This window comes from Bos taurus, chromosome 11 (assembly GCF_002263795.3).
Source record: "Bos taurus isolate L1 Dominette 01449 registration number 42190680 breed Hereford chromosome 11, ARS-UCD2.0, whole genome shotgun sequence".
Lineage (NCBI taxonomy): Eukaryota > Metazoa > Chordata > Mammalia > Artiodactyla > Bovidae > Bos > Bos taurus.
In genome coordinates, this window is record NC_037338.1 from 48,171,586 (window position 1) to 48,198,091 (window position 26,506).

Here is a 26,506-nt window from a genome sequence, read left to right on the forward strand (position 1 = left end):
AATGTTCTCTATTTCATTTTGTATAGGCTTACGCCATTTTTTTTTTTAACAGTCATCATTTTGCCTCACCAATGCATATGCTCCATCTAGTGGCAGAAGATCAGTTTAGGAAAAGTGGTGTACAAAAAGGGTTTTTTTTTAAAACCATTATTTGCCCCCTTTATAAAACATTACCAGCCCTGCAATGGCCTGATTTCCTAGTACAGCACAGTGTTTAAGAACAAATGCTTGAGTGAAACCTTTTCCCAAACCTTCATCTACCACTTGCATACCTTGGGGTACGTTACTTAATATTTCTGAATCTTAGTTTCCTCACATGTGAAAAGGGAATAATGTGCTTGTATCATGGGCTATTGGAGGAGGAAATGGCAACCCACTCCAGTATTCTTACCTGGAGAATTCCATGGACAGAGGAGCCTGGCAAACTAGTCCATGCGGCTGGAAAGAGTCGGACACAACTGAGCGACTGACACACATCATGGGCTATGCGAGTATGTGCGTGCTAAGTCGCTTCAGTCATGTCCGACTCCTTGCGACCCTATGGCCTACAGCCCATCAGGCTCCTCTGTCCATTGGATTTCCCAGGCAAGAATACTGAAGTGGGTTGCCATGCCTTCCTCCAGGGGATCTTACCAATCCAGGGATCGAACTGGAGTTTCTTACATCTTCTGCATTAGCAGGTGGATTCTTTAAACACTCCAGTGTTCTTGCCTGGAGAATCCCAGGGACAGGGGAGCCTGGTGGGCTGCCGTCTATGGGGTTGCACAGAGTTGGACACAACTGAAGCGACTTAGCAGCAGCAGCGTCACCAGGGAAGCCGTCTAAATGTATGTAATGCTCTCAGCTCAGCATGTGGAACATGGTCAATTCTCCGTAAGTGAGAGCCATATTTTCTGCCTTCTCCTTAGTCTATTTTCATCCTATTTAAGGAGGGTAGGCAAATCCTCAAATGTTTTTATCATTCCCTCCCTTTTTCCCCTAATTTCCTTGGATCAAATCTTTAGGCCTTCCATCACTGCCTTTTCCCCAGCCTGACCTTGCCTGACAGGGGCAGCCACTCTCGTCAAGTCAGTTCCTGAGAGTCTTTAACAGGAGTCAAGCATTTTCTCAGCTGTTCAGTTCCTTGCCTGGCCCCACAGAAGACCACACCTCACTGCTCTGCTGTGCTAAATCTTACCCACTCTCACAAGTCAAATGTAAAAATATCAACTCCAGGGACTTCCCCAGTGGTCCAGTGGTTAAGACCCTGCCTTCCAATGCAGGGGGGGCGAAGGTTCAATCCCTGATAAGGGAACTAAGATCCCATATGCCTTGTGGAGTGGCCAAAAAAATAAACAATTTTAAAAAAATTAAAAACAACTAAACGGAACTTCCCTGGTGGCACAGTGGATAGGAATCTGCCTGCCAATGCAGGGGACACAGGTTCAATCCCTGGTCTGGGAAAATCCCACATACCTCAGAGCAACTAAGCCCATGTGCCACAACCACCGAGCCTGCATGCTGCAACTACCGAAGCCCGTGTGCCTAGAGTCCATGCTTTGAAACCAGAGAAACCACCACAGCGAGAAGTCCTCACACCACAATGAAGAGCAGCCCCCGCTTGCTGCGACTGGAGAAAGCCACTCACAGCAACGAAGACCCAAGGCAGCCAAAAATAAATGAATGAATAAATAAAATAAAATATCAACTCCATAACCTTAATCAAGAACTCAATGATCATCTCTTTTCTTTTTATTAGTAAGCAGAGTCTGTCCTAAGCAAACTTACTTTATGTTGCCTCAGAATCTTTCTAGTTCTTTGACATGTACAAAAAGCACCCTTACACGAATACACTACACCACAATTTTCTAAAGAACAGGTACTGTTTTTCACTGTCAACTGTCCCACAGCAAATGTTAGATACTTGAATCTTAGCATGATTTCATCCACCCACACACAGAAGTCTAAAGCAGTAATTATGTTTACTGACTTTTCTTACTTAGGAATTAAACTTAAAAAAAGTCAAAAGACTAATAAGTAAAGCACTAAATAAAATATCCTAAACAGGAAAGAGTTCTAGATTTTCTTAAAAATAGAGAAGGAAATAAAAAACACATTCGTTTTTACTTAAAAACAAAAACAAAAACACATACACATTTTTTTGGCTACAAAACCCAGCGGTTGATATTTATTTTAAATTGTGATTATACTGCTGCTACTTCTGCTAAATCACATCAGTCATGTCTGACTCTGTGTGACCCCATAGACAGCAGCCCACCAGGCTCCCGTCCCTGGGATTCTCCAGGCAAACATACTGGAGTGGGTTGCCATACAGGCATCTAAAAACTCTCAACACATTAAAGCAGAAATCTTCAATAATTTTTTATGTTGGCAATGATTAAAAGCCAGAAAGTGTCTTGCCTAACATCATGAACTTTTTTGCATACGTTTTCAAGGAAGTGATGACTAAAAAAGTTTAAAGGACGCATTAAAACATTAAAGGAAAAAATAAATTTTTTTAAGCATGTCAAAATTTACTCAAGTTCCTCACTCAACCACCAGCCTGCTCATATATGAGTCACCAGCTTCCTTACTGTCCTCCTCTCGGCAGGGTGGGAACATGTGCCCATAACATGGTGCTCACAGGCTGCCGGACAACATTCCAGTTTATTACTCAAGGCTGTTTACTGTGATACGTAAAGGCTTAAGCCACAGTGGCTTCAGCTTCATCCTGTTTGTTCGCCAACCCACGAGTCCACCCAGCCTTTATGACAGGTGGCTCCAGAAGCTTGCACAAATTTACGAGGTGCAAGCTAGAAGGGCAGGAAGACTTTACAAACCAATGGAATCTTGGACAACATCAGTCAACACAGAATTCCTCAGGTGCGCGAGAAGCTCGTGTACAAGGTCTAGGCAGTTCTAGTGGGGTCACAGCCTCCTTTATAGCTAATGCTAAGTAGATGCCGCCCCTTAACCCCCCAAAAAGGGAAGAGAATACACTGAAAAATGTTAGAGAACTTCACTAAGACATCCAAGCTTTCGGCTGTGCCTCAGGACTATAATTCAACAAATTACCCCAGGATCAACTTAATGGTGTCATTTCATGATAGATCAGAAGAATCTAGAAGCCAGGTCACCTAGAACCTAAACTACTTTCACAGGAACATATAAAACTACCCCCTCCCCTCCAAAAGAACCTGTAAAAGCCCTTATAACTTCCAAGTACATGAAAAATATACCCAAAAGATAAATGAATAAATTAAAATATTTAATCAGCAATATTCACCTCAAATATCTCCCCACTAAAAAGGTCAGAATGTAGGTTACTCACTATGTGGATCTCTTGTTGTCCACTTTCAAAAAGATACTTCCATTTCTAGCACCAAATACATTTAAATGCTTTGTCTCAAAAATTAGCCAAAACATGACAACCCTTACGAATATGTATAAAGACTTGCCAAATCCCAAAGAAGACATGTTTAGCAAGTCGCCAGTAGCTGGGGGACAAGAGTAAAAGAGGGCTCTGATGATAACTGGCTTCCCTGGGGGCTCAGACAGTAAAGAATCCACCTCCAATGCAGGAGACCTGGGTTCAATCTCTGGGTCAGGAAGATCCCCTGGAGAAGGGAATGGAAACTCACACCAGTATTCTTGCCTGGCGAATTCCATGGACAGAGGAGCCCGGCGGGCTACAGTCCATGGGGTTGCAAAGAGTCGGACAAGATGGAGGGACTAACACTGATGGTAATTAGGATTAGACAAGACATAAGCTAGGAAATGAAGGCACAATGGCCCCCTTAGCAGCGGCACCAGGCAAAGCCCTGAATCCCAGATCTTGGTAGCCAGGAGACCACACACGAGGTATGACTGTGAGGCCATCCCCACCTATTCCGGAACCTGGGATCTTTTCTCTGACTGGCTGCTTCGGAGGCTTCAGCTACTCTCACTGTCCTGACATCTTCTGGTCCTGCCTGTCCCCATACCATCATAACTGCGGGTAGCCCAGTGGTCACTGCCAGGAACCTCTTGGGGTCTGAACCATCACTAGAATGCCTTGGTCACCGGCAGCTGCCAATATCTGAAGCTTCCTAAACATCACCAGTAGTTACTTCACCCTAAGGAACCCTAAAGAGAGTTCCTCACTCACAGTGATTTAAGATCATCCCTAAAGCACCCCCAACCCCACTCTTCCAGAAGGTCCTTGAATCAGTATACACCAATAATCACTTCAGGCATCAACTGAAGACATACGACGCCACAGTCTCCAAAAAGTCTGAAGCCAAAGCCACTTCCAAAGCCCTGTTTACATCCTCAGTTAACAGACAGGCCCCACAACCTCAGAGCTATTTCAGAGAACACTCACTACCTTCCAGCCTCTGCTGGCAACCGCCATCACAGATCCAAAAATGGGACCGCTGCAGCCAACACCACTTCTCTGGCCTCTTTCACTGAGTCAAAACCCTCAGCACACTGGGAGTGGTGAGACCTCTCCCAAAGGTCATTAAAACTTCTGAAGGCCCAGCTACCCAAACGATCTGCAGAGCCCCAGCCATTCAGTCCTGTCATACCGAACCTACAAGTTAGCAATACTTCCTTAAAAGCATCCGTGTTAGATGTATAGATCAGTCTTTTGGACTCTGTGGGAGAGGGAGAGGGTGGGATGATTTGGGAGAATGGCACTGAAACATGTATAATATTACATAAGAAACGAATCGCCAGTCCAGGTTCGATGCAGGATACAGGATGCTTGGGGCTGGTGCACTGGGATGACCCAGAGGGATGGTACGGGGAGGGAGGTGGGAGGGGGATTCAGGATGGGGAACACGTGTACACCCGTGGCGGATTCATGTTAAAGTACGGCAAAACCAATACAATATTGTAAAGTAAAAAAAAAAGCATCTGTGTTATAGTTCTCACTTGGGCTGCCTTGACTTTAGCCAGCCAATACTACCACTTTGTCAGATTATTTCTAACAGTTAGGCTTGCGCATGAGTTAAGAGCCATTCTCTGGATTCCACAAGTTTCCATGTTACAGCTACTGTCCTCATGCATACAGATGCAGCAGCTCATAAGACATGTTTTGCTACAAAAAGTTCTCTCCAAAATTTTTTTCTACTCTCCCAGAAGTTTACAACATGTGAACAAAAATGTCTACAACCAGTCACACACTCCCCAATAGCTGAAACACTCCAAGGTATCGCACAGTAACCTTAAGCCACTTCTCTTGGGCTCTACTAAGACTAAGAATCCCAAGGGCAAAACTGGCCCAGTGCTAAAAATGGCAACTGCTTATAAGCAAACCTCCAAGTCAAAGATTTAAGAGATGTCACAAGAAAATCGCTCAACTCAAGTGACCGGCTCTGCTGGCTAGCAACCAACCCACTCACACAGCAAACAACACTGGAGCAAAGTGACCAGTAAGCTCACAGGAAGACAAGGAGACTAGGATGATGCAGGGCAGACAGATGCAAGCTTTGTTACCCCAATCATCCTGTAACAGAGGCCGAGTCACACCCCGGGAGTCACTCAGGAAGTAGGAACAGTTATTTCTATAAACAAACTCCCTCAGAGTAAGTTAAAAATTTGGAAACTGACTCACCTTGACACTAGGAGTGGTCATCATACAAGAAAATGGGTTTTTTAAAAAAAGGCTATAAAAAGAGGTTTCTGGTCTGCTTTTATTCGTATTTTTTGAAATAACAGCAACACGGAACTTTAAGAGTACCACAGTAAAACCACATAACTAAAAGCAAGGATGGAAGAAATAGTACAAACAGTGAGGAAGCTAATGGGATGAAAGCAGCCATGGGAAATGGTGGATGATGCTAGAACACACCAAACACTCCAGACAACTCCATACCTTATCAATGGCTTTTCCAACCCGAGAAACGCTGCTGTGGATGTCTTTGTGGTCAGAGGCCAACTTCTGAACAGTATCCTTTATTCTCTTACAGCACTGTGTCAAGACAAGTGAAAGTGTCCCTGATAACTCAGCATCTTGACCTATAAAAAAAGAAAGAAAGAAGACTGGCTATTCACAAAAGCAAACCCAAAGATGGCAAGTTATCACACTGGCCCTCTAGAAGATGAAAAGGTAGATGTGAAGAAAAATCAGTAACAGCCAGAGGGGATATTTTTCAAATGAACAGTAAGAAAGCTAGCTTAATTTTTGCATCATTTGGAATACATTTTAAAATTTTACTATGACATAAATCACTTATGTAATAACTAAATTGAATAATACTGCCAAGGCATTTTTAAGAAAATATGTCTAAGTGAATAAACTCACTTATTCAATTCACTTAAAGTGTCCAAATCATTCTCACAACATTCTATTACTAAATTTCATAAGAAGAGAAGTCTAATTGCTTTATGTTCTACATAAAGAAGAAAAACAAACTTTTTTGGATAATATGAAGAAACGGTGAACATGGCAGAAAACAGTTTACATATCCCCACCTGTAAGCCTCAGTGAGCCATCCCTACCAGTCAGGGTGGGAGGAACTCTCTGGAACTTCGAGTTCCCAGATGCCAGCCAAGGGCCCACCCTGCAAGCAGGTCTTTCTAAGCATTAGCAGCCTCAGGCTGGCTTGCAAGGTTGGTCTCTGGTGGGCATCTGGGAATCTGGACTTCAGGAGGGTTCCTACCACTCTAACTGGTTAAGAATGGCTTGCTGTGCCTAAACTGTAAAATGTGGTTTGTGCTGAACTGCTTTTCTTCTGGGAGTCTGGATTTTGGTATCTGCTAGACAGAGGGTGCCTACATGACAGTACCCAGTAAACACCAGAAGACTATGTCTCCAAACGAGCTTCCCTCGGAGATAAACACTTCACGCTGTTGTTGTTTAGTCACTGTATCCGACTCTTTGCGACCCCATGGGCTGTATCTGGCCAGGCTCCTCTGTCCACAGGATTTCCCAGGCAAGAATACTGGAGTGAGTTGCCACTTCCTTCTCCAGGGGATCTTCCTGACCCTGAGATTGAACTTGTGTCTTCTGTATTGGCATGTGGATCCTCTACCACTGAGTCGGGGAATACCATAACACTTCATACTTGTTAGTGTTTGATGCCAGAGGAATTAAGTATGCCCTGTGTGACTCCACTGGGAGAGAACTCTCTGCAGCTTTCTCTTGGTTTCCTCTAGACAATGCCCCGTGTGCTTTTCTCCCTGGCTGTTTGTCTTGTACCTTTTTGCTGTAACAAATGTTAGCCACGAGTATGAGCGTGACTCCCTGTTGAGTCCAGTGCCTCCTCCTGTATTACTGGAATCTACAGTAGTCTTGGACTGCAAGGAGATCAAACCAGTCCATCCTAAAGGAAATCAACCCTGAATATTCATTGGAAGGACTGATACTGAAGCTGAAGCTCCAATACTTCAGCCACCTGATGCAAAGAGCCAACTCACTGGAAAAGACCCTGATACTGAGAAAGACTGAGGCCAGGAGAAGGGGGCAACAGAGGATGACATGGTCGGATGGCATCACTGACTCAATGGACATGAGTTTAAGCAAGCTCTAGGAGATGGTGAAGGACAGAGAAGTGGGGTGTGCAGGAGTCCATGGGGGTCACAAAGAGTCGGACTTAGGGACTGAACAACAACAAAGTAGTCTTGGGGACACTTTTTCCTTGATAAATCAACAGAAAGTTACTACAGCTGATATCCTCTTTCCTTGGGCTACCTCCTCAGAAAAAGGCAGCAGGAGGAAGAGAAAGAGAAGTCCGAAAAGAGATTGTTCTCTTTATTTGTATTCTCTTTGTCTCTCTGAATTTGTATTCAGTAATACTTGTCAGTTACCTCAAGTATAGATCTACACATCCACACCTGTAAGCAACAGACCTAGCTCCTGAAATCTTACTGAGTGGTTCTTAAAAGTATAATTTACATCAGAGTGATCTGGAGGTCTAGTTAAGACAAAGTAGATGGATCCACATCCCCAGAGTTTCTGATTTAAGAGGTCTGGGATAGGACCCAAGAATTTGAAAGACAGTAGCCCAAAAGTAAAAGCAGTCTTAGGATCTTCATTCATCGAACAGCTATTTGTTGAGCATTCAATTATGTGACAGGTACAGCTGTGTCCAGGCAAAAAATCCCAGCAAACCATAACTTCTGGTGAGCAAGATAAATACGACGTCAGTCAATTACACAATATTGCAAAAGAGGATACGTGCTCCTGGCAGGGGTGGGGGACCAGAGTAAAACAAATGGAGAGTGAGCCATTATAGGGTTGAGCCACTGTAATCTTAAACAGGTGGACGTGGTAAGCCTCACTGAGGAAGTGACATCTGGGCAAAACCTTGAAAGAAGAGGGGGAAGGGTAGCAGAATATGCCACCCCAAAATAGCCTTTTGGTGTAAGGATGATCTTGAGCTGATTATTTCTGAGAAACAACAAACACAGGAGAAGCTCTGAAAACAGAGTAGAAGTTACCCTTTTATAAGGGAAATTTAAATGTATAAAATTAACCTCCATTTTTAAGGGTATCTCTGTATGAGGAAGAGAAGAATGACTGCTGCTGCTAAGTCACTTCAGTCACGTCAGACTCTGGGCGACCCCACAGACGGCAGCCCACCAGGCTCCTCTGGGAGCCTGAGATTCTCCAGGCAAGAATACTGGAGTGGGTTGCCATTACCTTCTCCTAAATCACAAGAACTTTTTATGAAAGCTCAGACTTAGATTCACATAAAAAACCTAACCCCTGTTTACTGTGCTTTTCCTGCTAACCTCCCCATTACTGGCCCACCCACACCTACCTTTCTTGTGTCTTTAGCCGAAGCTGGTCTGTAAGCCTGAGTTCTAAGCCACCTCTGTGAGTTACTCACGACTCCCTGGAATACTGAGTGCACCTCCCACATGCACATGAGGTATACGTGTAAACAGACTGCTTTTCTCTAATTAGTCTGTTTTTTATTATAGGAGTTGTCTCAGCCAAGAACTTGCAAGGGTAGATGTAAAATTACTTTTTCCTTCCCTACAGAGGAATGCATTCCAGCATTTATGACAACCACTGAGAGAAGTAAAAAAATAAGTAAACAGAAGATGTATCCATAAGGTACCCAATTCAATATGGGGTGGCCAAAACAGAAATTGCCCTTATTTCTAAACACAACTGCACAAAATATGTATCAGGTGCTTCCAATTTCTAGTGACGCAGTTTAGGCTAAGGGAAGACCTGGTAATCCAGGAAAAAAATTTAGATCTGTCTAAAACATGTCCTATACATACTTTAGGCCAAAAGAACCTAATTGCTTCAGTAAGCTCTGTCCTGGCCATTTCTGCTCTTTCTGTATCTAACCCTTATCTAACCTCAATGACTTTATCTTCTCTTTGAACTTCTTTGCCCACAGACTTACTCAGTCTTCTCAATTCCTAATGAATTCTGTTTTCTCCACCACTCCTCTGGCACAGAATCAAACACCATTTAACAATTTCAGATATATACACCATCATTAGTCTCAACTAGATGTAAGAACCAAAGGGAAGACAAATTCTTAAACTGTATACTCCACAGTCTTATGTACCCTGCACATTTGCAGGTGCTATTAATGTAAGTATACAGATTGATGGTAAATAAAGTAAGGGGGAGAAAACAGTTAAAAAGAAAGTCATACTCAACAAATGGTGCTGGAATAACTAGCTACTCATTTGCAAAAAAAATCATATTACAGACAGAAATTAACTCAAAATGGAATGAAGACAGAAATTAAAAGCTGAAACTATCAAACACTTGTAAGAAAATGGTTTTATTCTTGATCTTGGATTGGGTGATGGTTTCTTAGTTATGACACCAAAAGCAACCAGACAAAAAGATAATTAAATTGGACTTCATTAAAACAAGGGCTTCCTTTGTGGCTCAGCTGGTAAAGCATCTGCCTGCAATGTGGGAGACCTGGGTTCAATCCCTGGGTTGGGAAAATCCCCTGGAGAAGGGAAAGGCTACCCACTCTGGTATTCTTGCCTGGAGAATTCCATGAACTATACAGTCCATGGGGTCACAAAGAGTTGGACACAACTGAGAGATTTTCACTTCATCAAATCTTAAAAACTCTTGTGCTTCAAACACTACCAAGAAAATGAAAAGAGAACCCACAGAATGGAAGAAAAATACTTGCAAATCATGCATCAGATAAGGGTCTAGTATCTAGTATACAAGAATTCTTACAAGTCATCAATATCAGAATGTTCTGTCAGTCGCTCAGTTGTTTCCAACTCTTTGCGACCCCATCAACGGCAGCATGCCAGGCCTCCCTGTCCATCACAAACTCCCAGAGTCCACCCACACCCATGTCCATCGAGTTGATGATGCCATCCAACCATCTCATCCTCTGTCGTCCCCTTCTCCTCCTGCCCTCAATCTTTCCCAGCATCAGGGTCTTTTCCAATGAGTCAGCTCTTCGCATCCGGTGGCCAAAGTATTGGAGTTTCAGCCTCAACATCAGTCCTTCCAATGAACACCCAGGACTGATCTCCTTTAGGATGGACTGGTTGGATCTCCTTGTAGTCCAAGGGACTCTCAAGAGTCTTCTCCAACACCACAGTTCAAAAGCATCAATTCTTCAGCGCTCAGCTTTCTTTATAGTCCAATTCTCACATCCACACATGACCACTGGAAAAACCACAGCCTTGACTAGACGGACCTTTGTGGGCAAAGTAATGCCTCTGCTTTTTAATATGCTATCTAGGTTGGTCATAACTTTCCTTCCAAGGAGCAAGTGTCTTTTAATTTCATTGCTGCAATCGCTATCTGCGGTGATTTTGGAGCCCAGAAAAATAAAGTCAGTCACTGTTTCCACTGTTTCCCCATCTATCTGCCATGAAGTGATGGGACCGGATGCCATGATCTTAGTTTTCTGAATGTTGAGCTTTAAGCCAACTTCTTCACTCTCCTCTTTCACTTTTATCATGAGGCTCTTTAGTTCTTCTTTCTTTTCTGCCGTAAGGGTGGTGTCATCTGCATATCTGAGGTTATTGATTCTTCTCCCAGCAATCTTGATTTCAGCTTGTGCTTCCTCCAGCCCAGCGTTTCTCATGATGTACTCTGCATAGAAGTTAAATAAGCAGGGTGACAATATACAGCCTTGATGTACTCCTTTTCCTATTTGGAACCAGTCTGTTGTTCCATGATGAACAATCCAGTTAAAAATAGGCAAAGAATTTGAATAGATTTTTTTTCCCAAATAAGATATAGTGGTAACTCCTTGGTGGTCCAATGGTTAGGTCTTGGTGCTTTCACTGCCATGGCCAGGTTCAATTCCTGATCATGGAACTAAGATTCCACAAGTCGTGTGGCATGGCCAAAACAAAAGATATACAAATAACCAATAAGCACAGGAAAAGGTACTCACCATCATTAATCAATAGGGAAATGCAAACCAAAACTACAGTCAGAAACTACTTCACACCCACTGGGATAGCTATAATGAAAAAAGGTAGACGACAATAATAAGTGTTGGCAAGAATGTGGACCCACATATATTGCTGAGGGATGGTGCAAAAGCTGTAGAAAACATTCCTCAGAAAGTTAAACAAAGTTACTGTATGAGCCAAGAATTCCACATGTAGGTACATCAGTTCAGTTGCTCAGTCGTGTCCGACTCTTTGCAACCCCATGAATCGCAGCAAGCCAGGCCCAAGAGAAATGAAAACATACATCCATACACAAACTTGTACATGGTCACAGCAGCATTTAATAGCCCCAAAATAGAAACAATTCAAATACCCAAATGATGAATGGATAAACAAAATGTGGCAAGTCCATACAACAGAGTATTATTCAGCTATAAAAAGGAAGGAAGCACTAATACATGTTACAACATGGATGAACCTTGAAAATAGTAAGCTGAAATACGCCACGCAAAAGGCCACAGATTGCTTGATTCTACTTATGTGAAACGTCCAGAACAGGTGAGGAGATTCATAGTTGTCAGAGCTGGAGAAGTGTGGAATGGAGAATGACTGTGAATGAGAGGAGGTTTCTTCCTGGAGTGAAGAAAATGTTCTCAAATTAGATAACGGTTATGACTACACAAGTCTGAATGTACTAAAAGTTAGTGAATTTCACACTTTCAAAGGGTGATTTTGTGGTATGTGAACTTTAACTTAATTTTTTAAAAAGCCTAAAAATGCAAACCATAACATCTGGATATGTTTATTTCTACAATTAGGAGACAACAAACAAAAGGTTAAGGAACACAAAAGCAAAGCTCAAGCTGGAGAGAAGTCATTTGGGGTTTGCCAGTTGAACTTCTATGCCCCAACCTCAAAATCCATTGATATTTTCAAATTTTAGTGACTCAGTTTGCTATGTTTATAAATCATAGATGTGAGGAATAATATAAGGTCAATTAATTAACACTGAGTTTTCAGTATGCCCCAAGGAGAATAATTTCTACAAAGTATTTGGAAGCACAAGAAAAGTGTAATGGCATAATCTGAAAGAGAACCCCAGGAAAGCCCTGTTCAGAGAGAAGGATTCCACTAATGCATTTTCAAATGGATTTGGTGGAAAGCAGCCAAAGGTAAAAACAGGTTTGGAAATCACTGTAATCACCAAACCGACTGAGACCAATCTTCTAAGTCCTAAAGGGAGAGGTCTAATGTTCTTTCCATTTACTTGTCTGAAAACAAAACCTGCTTCTAAGAGAAACAGAAACCTGCTTCTCTATGAAAGAAAACTAACTGGATTCAGTTCCTAGAAGTTAAACTGGGCAGTTCCTGTGACAGCCATCTTTACCATAACAACCAGAGCTGAAGGTGAACGCTGGGATCCATGTTGGCCACTAGGAGAGTGGTCACTTTTTACCCAGGATAAAGTCCTGTGCAAGTGTGTCTGGCAATGCGATAAACCTCCCTGGACTCAGGACCCATACACAAGTATGAAAAGAAATCACTCACCTTTTACTGTCACCACAAATACTTTTTTTTCAAAGACTATTTTTCAAGATCAGTTTTATACTTACAACAAAATTGAGAGGGAGGCAGTGAGACTTCCCAGTATACCCTGCCTCCACACATGTACAGCCTGAAAGTTCTTTTCTTTTTATTTAGCCCACTGTCTGGGTATAACCACACTTTAGCCATTCATCTACTGAAGGACATCTTGGCTGTCTTCAAGCTTTGGCAATTATGAATAAACCTGCCATAAACATCCAGGTGCAGGTTTTTGTGTGAAGTTAAGTTTCAACTCCTTTAGGTAAACACCAAGGAACACTGATTGTTGCCTTTTATTGCAAGAATAATGTTTAGTTTTGTAAGAAAACACCAAACCATCTTCCAAAGTGGCTGTAACACAGAAGTACTATTTTTAAGGTCACTTTTATTATTTGACTTGATTCAACAAGCAAAACAATTAGTATGGCAATAATCGATCCTAAATCCAAGCAAAGAATCCACATACACAGTTGGTCTAAGTTAAAGATACTTTTCCTTTTAGTGCAATAGAACAGTACCTTTTATAAACAAAATTTAAGCATGATATTCTCTAAAATTAGAATAGACATGGCCTCCTCCAAAATCAGACATCTGCCAAACTAAATTACACATATGTGAGTTAACTCCTAAATTGATTTTACCTTGCTTCCCAGGCGGTACAGTGGTAAAGAATCTGCCTACAATGCAGAAGACACAAGAGACATGGGTTTGATCCCTGGGTCAGGAAGATTACTTGGAGAAGGAAATGACAACCCACTCCAGTATTCTTGCCTGGACAACCCCATGGACAGAGGAATCTGACAGGCTACAGTCCATGGGGTCACAAAGAGTCAGACACGACTGAGCAACTAAGCACACAACATTAAGTTGTTCTTATAGAACCCAGTTAAGACTTCAAGTTCTGCCCTTAGCTTCACTGCCTATCCATTTCAGGATTTATGTCCATTAGTTACCTGGAAACAGTAAATTAGAAAAATATTTGCTTGCATAGCTTCTTGTACTTCTCTACCAGGGTTCCACACTACACTGTAAATATTTATCACTCCCATGAAATTACTTGAAGGTAGAAAACGTAAGTATTTAATTTCCCATGTTTAGCATGGAAATCAGTACATATTAGGCATTCAATAACTATTTACCGAATGAATAGAAACATAATAGATTGTGTACTACACTGTCTCAATTTCAAGGATAAGACTGATTCTAAAGGTCACTGACAACATGTAAAATAGGTAGCTAACTGGAAGCTTCTGTGTAACACAGGGAGCTCAGCCTGGTACTCTGGCTCCATCATGACCCAGAGGAGTAGGATGGAGGGCAGGGTTGGAAGGTAGGTTCAAGAGGGATGGGATATATGTATAGTTATGGCTGGTTTGTGTTGCTGTACGGCTGAAACCAACACAACACTGTAAAGCAATTATCCTCCAATTAAAAATTTTTTTAAAAAGTCATTGACAAGTAAACATGGATATGCTTGCAAGATATTAAAACAGAAAAACTTGAAACTCTAAAAAGGTTGGTATTAAAAATTATAATAAAGGGCTATTTCATACTGTATGTAGCAAACCATAGTTAGCGTCAGTCACTCAGCTGTGTCTGACTCTGCAACCTCAAGGACTGTTGCCCAACAGGCTCCTCTGTCCATGGAATTCTCCAGGCAAGAATACTGAAGTAGGTAGCCATTCCCTTCTCCAGGGGATCTTCCCAACCCAGCGATGGAATCCGGGTCTCCTGCATTGCAGGCAGATCCTTTATTGTCTGAGCCACCAGGGAAGCCCGAGTAGCAAGCCAAACTGTGGCCTGCTGAGGTTTTGGGCTTCTCATGAGCTACCCTGGCACTCAGGACACAGTAACCACTCAACAGAGACATACTCAGAGGAAGCAGGAAAAGGCACAAATAGAAAACACTCTTTTTTTTTTTTTCCTAGAGGCAGTACACCCTGAAAACAAAATAAACTTTTTGGTATATTAACAGCTGGCAAATGTACATAGTAAAGCAAAGTATAGCATTTGTTCGTCCACCCCAAAGGTAGATTCACAGATGGGTATTCGGATCCGCTGCACCAAATCACAGCCGAGGGGGGTGCAAGTCCAAACACAAGAGAAAACAAATCACCTCAGTTTATCTCTAAGAGCTAAGTGACGTGGCACAGACTAACAGTCCTCCTGGAGCAGAGAGCCAGACCAATGTGATGGGCACGGGGAAGAAAGCAGGGCTCTACAGGAGTCTGTGAGGCAAGAACTGGCCAGAGAAGAAGAGAAGGAAGATGTAGGAACAAGTTTTTAGATGTCTGTTAGATATTTTTAGGGGCTTCCCAGGTGGCTCAGTGGTAAAGAACCTGCCTTCCAATGCAGGAGACTTGGGTTCGATCCCTGGGTCGGAAAGATCCCCTGGAGAAAAAAATGGCAACCACTCCAGTATTCCTGCCAGGACAATCCCATGGACAGAGGAGCCTGGCGGACTACAGTCCATGGGATTGCAAGAGTCAGACACGACTTAGTGACTAAACAACAAGATATTTTGAGAGCCTGTTCACTTCCTTCAAATTCAAAATACAGAGAACTAATCAAGACATCTATTTATCTCTGAAATGAATGAGTGAACCAGATAGGGCTTCTTATAGCATTTGAATATGGGTTTCTTATTTAAAAATCAAACCCAAATTTCTACCTTCCCCTCTCCTGAACTTCCCATTTCCCTCCTGGTTCTATAATTGTCTCTCTTTCATGCTCAGAACCCTAGATGAACCTTTGATTTTTCCAGCCCTTCTCTCCTATTCTGCCCCATGTCCAGGTAATTTCTTCCCTCAGGAGGCTCCACACCTGGGTCTCTACATCTCTACCACTACCCCAGAATAGGTCCCTATTTCATCAGGCGCATGCTGACAAGGAACCTTAACTAGTCTTCTGCCTCTAGTCAAACTTCACTCCCACTCCAATCACCCAAAATGCTAACTGGTCTCAGATCATGTCTCTGTCCTTCCCTTTTCACCCGCTCCAACCCAAGTCTCTCAGTATCTTCTCAGTTTACCACCTGCCCTGACAGCCCTGACTCTATAAAACCTGAGTCCAGCTTAATTTTCATTCTTCTGTTTCCGACCTTCCCACTCTGATTCTTCACTGTTCCCAGGATGCCTCTTGTACCCTCACTCCTCTGCATCTTTGTTCCTGCCAACCTCCTCTCCCAGCACCCCATCCTATCTTCCTCCTCTCCTCACTCAGTCTCTGTTACTGAAACTGCCCACAGGTTAGAGGAGCCTGTCCCTGTCTCAAATCCCACCCTGTTGGTATCCTTCAATCAGCATTTACTGTATACACATGGCCTCGCACTGTAAAAACATACTGGGCTTACCTCCCCAACTACTCAGAACATGCTTGGAGCATGAGGATGACTGCTTGTCCTCTGTAACTCCCACAAGATTTAGCCCAGTTTCACATATAGCTGGGGATTAGTAGCTACTAACCACGTGCTCTACAGTGCAATTGAAACAGCCCACCTCTAAGCAGTTCATTCTAAGGGCTCCTTCTCTTCCTATTTTTCTAAACTGATAGTATTTACACCAACCAGAAGCACTATCATCTAATAATATTAAGCGTGCTGTGTGCTTAGTCATTCAGTCATGTCCGACTCTTTGCAACCCCAGGCTCCTGTCCGTGAGGATTCTCCACGCAAGAATACTGGAGTGGGTTGCCATACCCTCTTCCAAGGGATCTTCCCAACTCAGGGATCAAACCCAGGTCTCCTGCATTGCAGGCAGATTACTATTCCACAGCCATGGTTTTTCCCCTCTCAATTGTAAAACTCTGGCCTCATTATCCAAATAAAGTTCCTTGAAGACTGTTGTTAATACTTTTTGAATATTCCTAAGAGTGTTAAGCAGACCACTGGACACAATGGCAGTTAACATACACCAGTAATAAAGATATCTAAACTCAGTGTCTCAATTAAGACACTGCTTAAAGGTACGGACCTTAAAAATAACAAGTAAACCTTGTTTTACAGAGTTCAAAGCCAGTTCACACTATCTAATTTCCACAACCCATGATATAAGCTATCAGTCTACTGAGGAGGAAAGAAGTTAAGTGAAATTGTAGAAGCAGTGAGGGCTTCCCAAGTGGTACTGGTGGTAAAGAATCCACTTGCCAACACAGGAGACACAAGAGATGTGGGTTCCATCCCTGGGTTGGCAAGATCCCTGGAGGAAAAAATAACAACTCACTCCAGTACTCTTGGCTAGAGAATCCCATGGACAGAGGAGCCTGATGGGCTGCAGTCCATGGGGTGGCAAAGAGTTGGACACAACTGCGCACAGATGTGTGTGTGCACACACACGCACGCGCGCGCACACACACACACACACACACACGGAGAGGCAGTGAAGTGATAGAACAAGGACTCACATCCAGATCTCCTGAGCTCAAGGACAAAACTTTATGTTCTTCTCCACAAGCACAAACACATCTTGTCTCCTCAACTAGCCTCTACCTTCCCGGTGGACTGAGGCCATGCATACCATGCTTCTTTTTTAAAGTCTCTCTTTATCTCCTCCCAAACATCTTCACAGACCAATAAGAAGATATTAAACCTATACGGATTGCACATACAGCACATCCTGTGCCCCAGGCCTCTTAGGTGGAGAAAGACTTGGCAAAAGAAGACATATGGATTTCCCAAACAATGTTCCCAAAGAACCACTTTGAGCTCAGCCATACGATCACTAAACCAAAACAGAGTGGAAGCTTATTTCTAAAAGCCTCAAGTGCTGCCAGAGATTCTAGTCTCTTGTTCCCTGAGCTGTTAGACTAGCACATAATCTAAGAAAGCCAGAAGAAACGCTCGGTTGAGAGTTATCACCTCCCCAGTACTCAACTTTGAGGAGTAACATGAAGTACCACAGGCCTCCAAGTACATAGCTTACAGCCAGGACTCCTCAGGTCTCCCCACAACTGCCTCTTGGGGTCATTTTCAAAGATTTTACAGATGAAGAAGCAGGGCCCCAAATAAAAACAAGTTTCAATATCCCAAGTGAAGAGCAGTCTGCCTAAAACACCACTTCACTATGCTAACTACTAAGTGACTGCAACATGAAAACACAGAAATTTCTCTATTAACTCTAGTAAGATAGTATCACAGAAGTGTTGGCAAGTTTCCCCCTTACCGAGGTTATTATCCAGAATTAGAAACTACTCAGGAGATAAGATAACCTTAGGGAAATGATTTTATTATACCAAGCATTAAAGTCATTTCAAGTAAATTCCCAAAGGTAACATGAATCAAGCTGTAGTCTCAGAGTCTACACATAAAGTCATACCAGCAACTCAGGGCTTGAATTATCTGAACACTACAGTTACAAGTCAAGGAGAAAGCTGAGAAGTAAAGACTGGGCTAATCAAGAAACCATCTCAAATAATACTGTTATCGATGTAACTGGCAGCTGGCTCAACTACAGCGGGCATCTATCACTTCAAGTCTTCCTTTCTAGAACTCTCTCCTTTATTTGAGCAACAACACGTCACATGGTCATGAATCATCTGACACTTGGGAAGCACAGCCCAAGGCGGCTAATGGACTTCACCCAGCAGCCCCTCTTACTGATCTGAACTAGGACAATAAAAATATTCCCTAGTAATTTTGTTGGAAATACAGAAAATAGGCATGTCCCCATCTCTGGGATTGCAAGCAGTACAAGAATGACACGAGTCCACGGGCCATCTTTGCTTCCATGTGGAAAAAGCTCTGCTGAGGATGAAGCCAACCATGGAGGAAAGCGCAGCCGAGAGAGGAAGAGAACAAAACCAGTCCTCATGACACCCTCTATGCCCCGGGAGCCGCTGGCCTATCCTCAGCCTTTTTAGTTATGAGTCAACAAATTCCATTTTAATTAAAACCATTCTGCCACCTGCAACCAAAAGGATCCTGAGTGATACAGCAGTCCGAATGAGTAAGGTGCCAGATGACAGAGTTACCTCCCAAATGAGCCTGGAAAGGAATGGCTGACAAATCTGCTTCTAAACCCAACTGGAAACACCAACACTAGCCTATTATTATTATGATTCTCACCATCTATAAAACAGCCCAAATAGATCGGTGACCGGTCTATTCTCTTCTTTGAGTTTCTGAATACTGGCTAATTCACACAAACTTTTTTGACCTACTTATCTTGCTACTTTCCAGATTAGATGCTAAATGGAGATACCAAATTTTATTCAAAACTTGAACGGCATTAATTCTTTCAAGAGTGTCTTGTACTTAGCAAAAAGTTTAGTTAACAAATGGGGGACCAAGCTATGCAGCCTACTTAAAGTACACCAAATAAGGATAACTAAGTAAGACATACCACTAGTCCACCAAACCCTGATCCTTTTACAGTTAGTTCAACACAGACACTCACCACTGGTAGACGCTGAAAAGCAGGGAATCTGCATATATAAATAAACATACTTTTAAATATATATATGTAATATATACAATTCAAATTCCAGAATGTAAAGTTAGTTATACCTAACATGTAACCCCAGACCTCTGGTTTTTTTGTCTACTGACCCAATACTATATCACATAAATTAGTTTAAAATGTGACCATCTAATTTGCTTTTTCTTTCATGTTTAATTGCTTACTTCTCATTTATCACTCTCAAATTAAAAAAACAAAAAAAGAAGCAATTCTGTAATTAGTAATTAAATTCTCTTTGATTCACCAAAGAGATAAAGGTAGAAGATCATACTCTAAGTATCAGACCACACAGAAACACACGGAGTTTTAGCTGATAATATACATTGACTGCACCCACAAATGAAACAATCTCTACCAACTTGCAAATTGTGATAATACTAAGCCTAAATCACCGTATGCAGAACTACACGTCCAATGCCTTAGAGAAAAAATAAACACTGATACCATTTCCCTGAACCTTAAAATTTTTTCCAGAAACAGCCAAATCTTTGGCTATAAAATGGACAATTAGGTGGTCCGAGAATAAGAATGACTGAAAGGGAGATTTTTTTTTTTTACTAGATAGCCTTTTTATCACTTGAATTTATACCATTTAAATGTATTATCTACTCAAAAGAAATACAATTTTAAATTTAGAAAATTCCTTGACGATCACTTTCAGAAACCATATTCGAACTCCTTTTAATAACAGCTCCAAAATAACAATTTCATTAAATACTGTACATCCTTTACACTTATAAACACTGTAATTTTTTTTCAAGTATACTATATACATGTAATAAAACAGTTACCCAGTTGTTCCAGCCTAATTTTCTATCACCAAACATGAATTTTGAATATTAACAATAAATCATTTATGATTCTTTTATGTTTTCCTTTCCACTACAGAAGTGCTATTGATTAACAAAATACAAATACACTTGCCGTCCCCCAAAAGTTAACAATACATACCCACAAGGCAAATCACCAAAATGTATCTAATACCACTTATCTATTAATCAAGGGCTGTCCAAAGTGTGGTTCCCCTACCAATGATGTGAATAGTGACTTTAACTGTATGTGAAGTATTTTAACATATTTAATATAAGGTTGATCATACCTAACATACCAAATCTAGGACTTTACAATTATTGCCCAGAATGAGGATAAATCTACTGAAGTGAAACTGTGAATCTACCTCAAAAATAGGAGTGTGCATGTGTGAGAGAAGTTGGAGAAGAACCAGGGCATCATCCAAATGAGATCAAGGGCAGAGTGAGAATAATCACCAACAGCATCGACTGTATTAAATCTTACAGCAAACTTCATGCTCACAGGGAAACTCTCACTGAAAGGAGGATACACTAAATGATGCACTAAATGCTCTCCTCTTCCCCCAGAGTTAGGGAAATGCCACGTGGGGCAATTTAGAGCAGATGAGAGGATCTTAGGGGAGAACAGGCAAGCCCCTTCTGGGCAGAGTTCACGTCACGATCTGGAACAAGGGTGGTGCGAGTGGACCACGGTTGTCAATGGGTTTTCTTTGATGGTTCATCAGTTTCTACCACAAGCCATCCTAACCATCCTCACATGGTATAGCTGTCTGCTCACAACTTTAGGAAACAGAAATTTAAACATAAGAAAATGTAATTCAACCTCAAAAACTGACCTGACCCCCTGGCCCTCACTAAAGAACACTACTGAATCAGGCAGTTACTCACCAACAGTATGATGCAATGTTGGGGGATCTGTAGAGTCCCCATGATTCTACTTTATTCATATCACATTCTTACAAGAATATCATCACAAATGAACCCAAAGAATGAGCTTATTATAATAAGCCTAATTATAGAGGCTGCCAACTGGAGCCTCTCCATCAGGTCATGAGAAACCACCAGATCACTCTCCCAGATAGGCATATTCAGAGCTTTGAAAACTTCCTTTAAACTTGAAAATGGAGTTCCAAAATCAGATTTCAGTCCATATAGCTTTAAGAAGGGTATACTTAAGACTCAATGTAATACCCACATTGTCTGCAGAGAACTTTAGAAATCATCTGCTTTGAAAAATACTATTTTCCAGACACCAAGACATGATATCTGTTGTCTTCATACAATAGAACATCATAAGAAAGAAGATTTTATTTTGAAAACTAGACCTAGTACTTGTGGTATTTATTTTTCTTTCATGTTTTATTGGTGCCTTTAGTCTCTTAGGGGCTTTCTTGGTGGCTCAGACAGTAAAGAATCTGCCTGCAATGTGGGAGACCAGGGTTCAATCCCTGGGTCGAGAAGATCCTCTGGAGAAGGGCATGGCAATGCACTCCAGTATTCCTGCCTGGAGATTTCCTTAGTCTCTTAATCCTATTCTTAAAGAATTAAAGAAAATCAAAGAGATTATCAATATAAAACTGCAATTTGTTAGATAAGAAGGTAAAAAATAGGCAGGAACGCCACAATTCACATCAGACTGTTTGAACAACACGGCAAACTCTGTGGCTAATACCCCTCTGACCATAAGTTCCTCGAAAAGTCCCAAAGAGGTCTAAAACACATTCCTGCTTTAGCAAGTTCTCAAAATTATTTTATCCATCTGTGATTGGCCCCAAATCCCCTAAAATGAAGTTCAAATCACATTCGCCTTCAATTAATATGCTCTCTCTCTCTCATGAAGAAAGGGATTTTGTAACAGTTTCTATCTTCTCTCTCTCTCAAGCTCTGCAAGCCCTCAATATTCAACCTGTTCCTTAAAAATGGAATCACTCCTTCCACCTCTCCACGTCTACACCCTTCACCTACTCCTACCTTTTTCAGTCTTTGCAGGTGAAGCATGTCCAACCCTTGGGACTCTATGGACTGTAGCCCACCAAGCTCCTTGGATTCTCCAGTCAAGAATACTGGAGTAGGTTGCCATACCCTCCTCCAGGGGATCTTCCTGGCAAGGGGATCTAACTTGCAGCTCTTCTGTCTTCTGCATTGGCAGGCAGATATAAAAAGATTGCCTCTCCAGATGAGGGGCAGATGGGGCACACCTTCAGCCCCCTTACTTAAGCAGCCCCTCTCACCTCAATCTGTATTATTTTTCTTAACTCCTAGTCATCTAGTTTAACAATTCTATGAAACTGCTTGCAAAGAGGGTCACTATTGGTCCCAATAGCCAAACACCAGCTGACCAACCTCTCTAAGCCTGCCCTTTCTGTTTCTGCTGGCACCTGCAGGACCTCCGCTCTTCAAAGGGAGTTCAATAGACCCTACAGTCTTTCCTCTGTGCAACCTAATGATCTCCTTCACTCTCCTTTGTGAAGGACACCAGGACACCATCTTAAACCTTACTTTGCTCCCAAACTCCATCTATGCATCTTCAGCCAATAGGAAACATGATGCCCTTGACTATCTTCATCAGTCCTTCAGTTTCTCACTTGTCCCAAACCAAGTTCACCAGAGCCTTCCCAGGAGACCCATCCTACCCCACATCTGCTTCCCCCTTGCAGGCAGCCACCTAGGTCTGCTCATTTTTCCATGTTCCTATTTCAAGTCCTAACCCCACTATGGTCACTGGGTTTGCTTCTTTCTTGGAGTTCCCAAGTGACTGCCGTGTCCAGGATGAGATGCTGTTATAAGACTCCCTCAGCATGGATGGGGCTTCCCAGGTGGCTCAGTGGTAAAGAATCCACTTTCCAGTGCAGAAGATGCAAGTTCGATCCTTAGGTCGGAAATATTCCCTAGAGGAGGAAATGGCAACCAACTCCATTACTCTTGCCTGGAAAATTGCATGGACAAAGAAGACTGGTGGTCTACAGTCCATGGAGGCGCAGAGTCAAACACGACTGACCCACGCACACAGGCACCATGAATGAGCACTAACTCTCAACTGAAAGCAGTCTGGGAAAGGAAAATGTACAGGAAGGAAGGAGAGGCGGAAAGAAGTCAGCCAGTGCCACTGTCCTCAACCACACTCGCTCCAGTGTCCACACGTGACCCCAGCTACCAAACCTTATCAAAGATTTCTGTTCAACCTCTGAGTTGAGCAGGGCCCCCAAACTCAACAAATGCATTCCATGAAGTCCATTACTTCTTGCTCAGAAGGAATCATCACTACAGATATTTTAACCTAAAGAATACCAGACTTTTCATGTTATTTAAAGAACTCAAACCCAAAGAATCCCACCCAGCTTCCACAAGTTAACTGCAGCTAAGTATCTTCCCCCAGGGCCTAGGGCTATAATAATAGAGAAGAAACACCTTCCATTGAAAACCTGCTTTCTGAAAGGAAAACAAGTAAAAACTTGACCAGGTAACACATGTAACTAACAACTTGCTCCACAATGTGTTTCTGGGGAGGCTACCTCCAGTCTCATCGCAGAATGCAACTGGGAGAGCTTAACAGTTTGATTTAGCTAGTTTCTTAGGCATCACATCAATGCCGCTGCGGAGTTGAAAGAAAGGCTTCTTCTACAGAGAGTCAAATTATGGAGTTGAAGCAGCGGCTGTTTTGTTAACCCACAGCTAAGAATAACATGCGAGTTTCTAATTTAAAAAAAATGAAGAAAGACGAGGAAAGTCAGTCCCTGGCTAAATGTTTGGGGCGAGGAGGAGGAGGGATGGGGCTCTCTGCACTGACCCTCTCTTCGCCCGGATCCTCGGGCCCAAGGCAATTAACTAGGGGCGCCCACCCCGGGAGGGAGGCAGTTTGCAGGTGCGACGAGCCGGCCCCGCGCCCGGGTTTAAACCTGGATGGAACCCGTGGCTCCAGAATTAGTTTCCGGATGGGTTCCCGCTCACTTTTAATTAACAACGAGATCGGGGTAGGTTCGAGACAGTTCGAGGGGAGAGGAGGAGGAAAAGTCACAGGGGCCTGGGGATCTCGGCGCCCCGGAGAAGGCCGGGTCTGGCCGCCCGCAGACACCCTCCTGGCCCGCCTGGGCCCGAGGGGCTCGGGGTGGGTGGGCCCAGTCCCGCGCGACCACCCGGGCCGCCTTACCGTGGCTCTGCAGGATCTCGTGCTTGAGGCCACCCGTGTAGTCGATGAGCTCCTCCAGGCCGCGCTCGCACAGTTGCCCATAGCCCGAGAACTTGTGCAGCACCTTCTCCAGCTCGCGCTCCACCGTCACGCACTGATCCATCCCGGAGGCGGCGGTGGCGGTGTTCTGCTCCTCGGCTCGCGAGTGTCCGCAGCCGTTCGGCCCGGGCCCGGCCGAGGCCGCGTCCTGCTCCTCGTCCCCCAGGCGGGCGGCGCGAGAGGCCGAAGCGGCGGAGGAGCTAGCCCTGGCGCCAGGGGAGCCTCGCGAAGCCCGCGCCCGCCTGCCCCATGGCGCCCCGGCCCCGGCCCCGGCGCGTAGCCGCTGCTCTCGCTCGCTGGTCAGACCCGGCCCCGCGCCCCTGCTTCCCCGCTCGCCGCGTTCGGCTGCTCGCAGCGGCGCCGCCGATTGTTTTTGTTTTCACGGGAACCGACCGATGACCTGGTTCTCCCGGGCGGCACCAAGCGCCGCCGACCCGAGGGGGGCAACCACCCCAGCTAGAAGAGGCGGCGCGGGCCGTACCAAGAGCACCGTCGAGGGGGGGTCAGCCAGGCGCGCGCGGGCGGAGGAACACAGCCGCTCGCGCCGCCGCTCTAAAGATATGGGCCGTACCACGCGGGAAGCGTGCGAGGGAGCGGGAGAGGGTGGAGCCAGCGCCCAATTGGTCCAAAGAGCTAAATTGAGAACTTTAGAGACAGCCCCAGAGCTCCGAGAGCGCTACAACTACGCGCTCCGTAAACAAGTGGGTGGAAACCGGCCCTAGCGACTCCACCCAGAAACGGGGAAAACGAACCAATGGGCGCCGGGAATACGTAAGGACCCAACGTCCTCCAGTCCCGGGCCGAGGCGTAACCCTTCAGCCAATCCGGGACTAAGGGCAAAACCAATAGACTCGTTGTTGGAGGGGGTGACTTGGAGAGCATCCCGGGAAGCTAGGCGTTTTGGGTGAAGCCATGAGGGAAAACAAGGCAGAAATAAAGAGGTCTGTTTCCTGTAGGACTTCGCCCTAGCCTTGTATTATTTCATCTCTCCATCACTCAAGGGGGTACGGTCGTTCCGAAGTTTTGGAAGACGGATTCGCCGCCCCGAGGGGGGAAATCCAGCTGGGCCGGACGGGGTGGGAGGTGCTACGGCCGAGGGTCTCTATAGAGAATGAAAGGCGGGGGTGGTTGTGGGCCAGGAGAAGGGGGTGCTTAGTGGCCCGGCGCAGCCTGCGGTGCTCCCTCGACTCTTGCGACACTAGAGGTCACACGCCTCACCCCTCAACCCACCTCCGCAGGCCTCGGCCCTTTGGCCCCTGGGCCTGGAGCCTCTCCTGACCGGTTGCTTCACCCTGCGTGTAAGACGGGCAGCTTCGCGGACAGGAAACTCGAGTCGGAGATTGGGGCAGTCTGGCCCCTGCCTCTTCGTCGCCTTATTCCATTGAATAGTTTGGAGTTAACCCCTTTGCGTAAATCCTTCCCTGACTTGGCGATGGTGCCTCCAACCTTGGTCTATACCTAATCGCTCACTGAGCTGCAGCTGAGGAGGAGCCAAGCTGCTGCTTGCCTCGTACTTGCATTTTCTTTGGCCTGGAAAACTCTTATACTTTCTCATCCTAAAATTAGCTCCCTTGTCCCACTGATGGTCCTCCCCAGACCACACTCCCTCCTCCATTGCTATGTCATTTATTATAATATCAATTGTATCATCAGTTTTATTCTTTGCGCATCATTATTAAAATCTGAAATGATTTGATTCCATTTTTTTTTTACATAGGTGAGCCTTTATTCGTATTCAATGGCTTATTCTTTTTCATTTTTATTCAGGATATTATCATTTTAACAACTTAAAATGTTATTCCGAAGATTAGGTGACAATGATTTCTTTAATCTGAAAATTAAACTCTGAGAGTTGGAAACTTAACTCAGACAAGCAACTAATAAATACTGGATTTCCGGAATTGTTCCAGTTGTAGAAGGGAAAACATGCTCACGGCGTGCTTTTATTTTTAGTACTGATGTTGGGGAATAATTTATATCCCATCAATTCTCAAGTAAAGAATGCGTAATGAAATAAAAAAGACCTTTTCCTAGTTTTATTCGTTTACTTTTCTGTCTGTAGCTCTTCAATAGATTTCCAATAAAGCAGCCCCCTTGCCTGTGTTTTC

General features: G+C 43.7%; 1 protein-coding gene across 3 annotated transcripts in view; it reads right to left on the reverse strand.

Annotated features, from left to right (window-relative positions):
- Nucleotides 1-24,960, reverse strand: part of RMND5A (required for meiotic nuclear division 5 homolog A) — a 60,517-nt gene extending 35,557 nt beyond the window's left edge. The window contains exons 1-2 of one of the 3 annotated variants that reach the window (XM_005212778.5): nucleotides 24,321-24,960; nucleotides 5,840-5,982 (exon numbers count right to left, since the gene is read on the reverse strand). In XM_005212778.5, coding sequence (XP_005212835.1) covers nucleotides 5,840-5,982; nucleotides 24,321-24,462 — 285 coding nt within the window. In that variant the 5' untranslated portion in view covers nucleotides 24,463-24,960. The remainder of the gene's footprint in view (nucleotides 1-5,839; nucleotides 5,983-24,320) is intronic. The other 2 variants (NM_001205832.1, XM_010810057.4) reach the window with 2 other exon arrangements.
- Nucleotides 24,961-26,506: the final 1,546 nt, after the last annotated feature.